Source organism: Morone saxatilis, unplaced genomic scaffold, assembly GCF_004916995.1.
Source record: "Morone saxatilis isolate NCDOM2014 unplaced genomic scaffold, NCSU_SB_2.0 Contig8, whole genome shotgun sequence".
Lineage (NCBI taxonomy): Eukaryota > Metazoa > Chordata > Actinopteri > Moronidae > Morone > Morone saxatilis.
In genome coordinates this window covers 26,848,721-26,853,476 of record NW_023340257.1, presented here as the reverse complement: position 1 = coordinate 26,853,476, position 4,756 = coordinate 26,848,721, and the positions used below count along the sequence as shown (strand labels likewise).

The following is a 4,756-nucleotide window of genomic DNA, read 5'->3' as shown; positions in this document are numbered from 1 at the left end:
CCTCCTCTGGGTTGGTCAAACACAAGCCAGAGTAAATACTCTAACACAGATCCTCCAGTTCTACAGATGTTACGATAATAAAGTCAGTTCAAATATACGAAACAATAAATAAATATATTCTTGTAAATTAAACTCCCCATTCACTGTCAACACGTAAATTAACCAGCGCACACTGGAACGACTTCACTGTCACTGTTTATATCGGAGAGAACAACATGTGCAGATAGTTTAGGCTCAATTTCCAAATAATTAACCCATGAGGGCCGATCACACAGAGACGCATTGCTGTATCTCTCTCACAGTCCAACAGCTAGAACAAGATGGCCTGTTTGAGCTGCTGTCCTTTGTGTTTTTTGCGTCGCAGATCCTGAAGCGTGGTTGCCACGTGAACGACCGCGACGGTTTGACCGACATGACGCTGCTTCACTACAGCTGTAAGGCCGGAGCACACGGAGTTGGTAAGATAATTATAATATATAAATATAATAATGATAATTTTGCTGTTGTTTACGGTGTTGTTGTATTGTTGTTGTAGATTCCTCTGCGTACCACTAGAGGGAGTTCACCAGTGGTAAAAGTACCATAGTTTTAAATAAAGTGAAACTATTAATATTCTATTGAACTATTTTCTTACTGCTATTGATTAAATGTCTATAGCCAATACATACTGCTGTTTTATTGCCCAGGCCACCTCTTCTGGTGGCGGAGTCCGCCATATTTCTACAGTAGCCCTGAAGGGACAAACCATACACTAGAGGTGGACACCGTAGTTTCTCCTACAAGCTTGGAAGGCTGAGATGTCCCTTCACCACTAGACACAACTAAATCTTACACACTGGTCCTTTAAAGGTTCAGCCTGGTGTTATTTTATCTTTTAATTATTAAATTCAATTACAACTCTTCCAGCCAATTAAGTCTGTATGATTCTTAAAAATAAATTGGAGGATCAGTGGTTTGACTGCCTGCGTCGGGGCGGGTGGTGGTTGTGGATTCTGCTCTTCTGCTGCTGTAAAGCCGGAGCTTGTCTTAATGTCGTCCTCATTGTGTGTATAGGCGACCCGGCGGCCGCGCTGCGACTCAGCAGCCAGCTGATCGCTCTGGGCGCCGATGTGAGTCTGAGGAGCCGCTGGACCAACATGAACGCCCTGCACTACGCCGCTTATTTCGACGTCCCAGAACTGATCCGAGTCCTGCTCAAGGCCTCTAAACCCAGAGGTACTCGCACGGATCACATTATGAACGATCAGATATTCAAAGCTTGAGCTCAGGAGAGCGGAGGTAAGTTTCTTCTTCTTTTGTCTCCGCAGTGTTGAACTCCACATGCAGTGATTTCCACTACGGTACGGCTCTTCACATCGCCGCCTCCAACCTCTGTCTGGGTGCAGTCAAATGTCTGCTAGAGCACGGAGCCAACCCCACAGTGCGGGTAAAGAAACACTTTATTTTACATTGTGTCGGGATAGTTCATCTGTATCCGTTGGGGTTTTTAAGGCACTCCAATACTTTTCATGTTCCTTTTTTAAAACTGCTGTTTTCTGCTGAGCCAGTTATCTACGTTCTACTTTGCTACATTTACATTTATACTTCGTTACAACTCTATAAATGCACAGATCATGTGTACGTATGTATTGCAATTTAATTTTAATTTTGCTGTTGGCTGATCTGGAGGTTAGTCACTAGAAGCACATTCATGACTGTTTGTAAAAATAGGTGCTAAGCTAGCGGCTCAGAGAGGCTAACTCTTTGGTGTCAGGCTAATGGCTACGTAGGAAGCTGCAGTCTGCAGAGTTAAGATGTTGGTTTTATAGGAGCCGGTGATGGTTGGTGAAGAAAGCTGCCTCCAGATCAGCCAATAGCAATATTCAAGTGCAACAGCCTGTTTCAAATAGTAGAGGGCGGTCACTATGTATGTTTATTTCAAAATATGTGGAAATACTTTACACTACAATTTCCAGATTTGGATCAGAATTAATCAATGCTAGTAAATTCTCATATATATAGGTTTTCAGTTGAAAAAGTTCAGTTGTTTTTGTGGGTTTAGTTACTTCCACCCTCGTAGTTGTTTATTAACGGTAGTTTATACCCAGCTGTTAACACTTAAACGCTAGACATCGGACACCCAGACAACAGTACTCACAATGATGACCACTGGACATACCAACATAAGTAAATTTACCAATCTCCTTTCTTAAATCCTCTGGACAAGCCCCCAAATATGTTATGTTATGTCCCTGAAATGTCCCGGGGTTGTGGGCAGTAACACATTGAGAAATGAACACTCACACACCGCCTAGCAGGGGCACCGCCTTTAGTTTAACGTTGATCCCAGCTCTAATTTATCAAAGCCAAACAATGACCCACTGGAACCGACCACAAGCTACCTGCTGCAGAGGAGGCAATGCTACATGATTCTGTCCTTGCACTTAAATGTACTTTTGCACTCTTGAATCATGACTTTCAGGGTGATTAATGATCTTACTAAAGATAACTCTTGTCTTCTTCTGTCCCTTCTTCGCCCTCTGGCTCTCTGTAGAACGATAAGGGCCTGGTCCCAGGAGACGTGGTTCCCGACCCGATGGACATGAGTCTGGACAAGGCGGAGGCCGCCATGGTGGCGAAAGAGCTGAAGCAGCTGCTGCTGGACGCCGTCCCTCTGAGCTGTAACCTTCCCAGAGCCACGCTGCCCAACTATGACAACATCCCAGGAAACCTGATGCTGACCTCACTGGGGCTGAAGCTGGGAGAGCGCGTGATGCTGGACGACATGAAGGTCAGAGGAGAAAATGTGTTGATCCGCAAAAAACGACGGATTATAAAGCAGCTGAAGTTTAACACAAGCTTCCTGAAAACCAAAGCCAGTAGGCGAGGTTTGTTAGTAGTGAGAACTACAAGAAACAACCTCAAAATGGAAGTGGTGAAAGGATGTTTCACATTGAAACATCTCTAGAGGAAGAAACTTACAGTATAACAGGCTGAAACTGCCAATAAACCAGAAAATTTTATTTAATAATCAACCTTTATTTTAGACAACAGGGAATTGAAACAATACGCTCAACTCACAATTCATTACAATTCATGAAACTGGATAAAAACCAACTGGGCCGCATGGTTCGGTACACAAGGATGTTGGGAAGTTATTAGAAACTGTAAACTGGAAAAGGGAGGACAAGAAATACTTGGCAGGTGATTGGGTGATCCATCTGTCTATCACCATCTATGAGGAATGAACCAATCAGATCAACGAACCATATAACTGAGTTCTGATGCTAGCAGCTAAACAGCTAACGTCTTTAGCAGCCATTGTTGTTTCCGAGCAAACAGTTGCCTGTAGCTGCTAGTAGTTCCTCACAGGGCGCTGATTGGTCCAACGTTTAGCTTGAAACCTGGCGAGATGGATTCCAGTCCAGCTGCAGGGTTAGATAGCACAAATTTCGGACAATCTTTCCTCAAAGGCATTCATGCACTTGGTTATACGTACAGGCATTGCATGTAAAAGATGGATGCTGTTTCTCTTCTTCCACTGCACAAAAATGGAGCCAAAATATCCCAAATATGGCCGCTGCCATCTGGTGAAGTCAGTAAGAACTGTGAACGTTTATTTAAAGGTTATATATGAAATGTACTTACCACTGGATGTCGCACTAGAACACCGGCATCTCAGACCAAAATAAAACTCACCAACCCCGTCTTTGTTTGTCTTCCCACCAATCGCCAACACTGGTTTGGTGGAAATAAAACCTTAATTCACAGACGTAGATGATTAAAACAGCGCTCTCTGTTGGACAAACTCTGTAATGGAGACACTGTTACACACTCAGGCACTTCTGTCCTGTTTGGGTCCAACTTAAAAACACGAAATATACATTTATATCAATACCAGATGTTTGCCAGTGAATGCATTGTTGCCGGACAGATAGGGGTTATTTTGTGTGATGGTTGACCTTCACACCGTGCTGTATGAGCTCTGAACAGTGTGTTCTCACTGTGTAGCTCCAGAGAGACCAGAGCAGAGACGACAGCCCGGCGGCAAACCTCAAACAGGTTCGTTGGAGCGGGGCGCTGGCCGGAACGTAGACTAACTGAACTGACAACAACTTCCTGTCACATGACAAATTTAAAACGTGTTCACGTCTAACTTCAGATCCCCTCTGTGTGTCCCGCAGGCCGGCACTCTAAGGTTTTGTGGTACTACGGAGTTCGCCAGCGGTCAGTGGGTCGGCGTGGAGCTTGACGAGCCGGAGGGAAAAAACGACGGCAGCGTGGGCGGCGTCCGCTACTTCATCTGCCCTCCTAAGCTAGGTAACAAATTCTGCTGCCACGGTGCCTTTGATCAAGTCACTATTGGGAGGGTGCTGCTGTTGTGTACGTTGGCAAACCAAATGGAACAGAGCCTTAATTAGTATCATCGGTAACACCTGTGTTTACTATTTAATCAAAATGGCTCCTGTGAAAAAGGCCAATTAACAACAATTGACCTTCCTAAGCCCCGCCCCTTTTTGCTCTGTGCTCCAATAACAGTAGAGCAAGCCTCAATAAAGCTACTTTGCATTAATCGTAGTTTAGCGTAAGGTTTCAGTGTGTTTTGTCTTTTTCTGCCCCTGCAGGGATTTTTGCCCCGGTGTCAAAGATTTCCAAGGCTGTGGATCAGGCACCTTCATCGGTCACATCCACCCCCCGAACCCCCCGCATAGACCTGGCCTCCCGCCTGGCTGGGAAGACCAAGAAGGAGAAAGAGAAGAAGGAGAAGGAGAGAGAG

At 44.8% G+C, this 4,756-nt stretch overlaps 1 protein-coding gene across 1 annotated transcript in view; it reads left to right on the top strand.

Moving 5' to 3' along the window:
• Positions 1-248: 248 nt before the first annotated feature.
• Positions 249-4,756, top strand: part of clip3 (CAP-GLY domain containing linker protein 3) — an 11,860-nt gene continuing 7,352 nt past the window's right edge. Inside the window, exons 1-7 of the mRNA XM_035680593.1 lie at positions 249-458; positions 1,054-1,215; positions 1,308-1,426; positions 2,534-2,770; positions 3,991-4,041; positions 4,164-4,299; positions 4,605-4,756. The exon at positions 4,605-4,756 is cut by the window's right edge and continues 2 nt beyond it. Coding sequence (XP_035536486.1) covers positions 257-458; positions 1,054-1,215; positions 1,308-1,426; positions 2,534-2,770; positions 3,991-4,041; positions 4,164-4,299; positions 4,605-4,756 — 1,059 coding nt within the window. The 5' untranslated portion in view covers positions 249-256. The remainder of the gene's footprint in view (positions 459-1,053; positions 1,216-1,307; positions 1,427-2,533; positions 2,771-3,990; positions 4,042-4,163; positions 4,300-4,604) is intronic.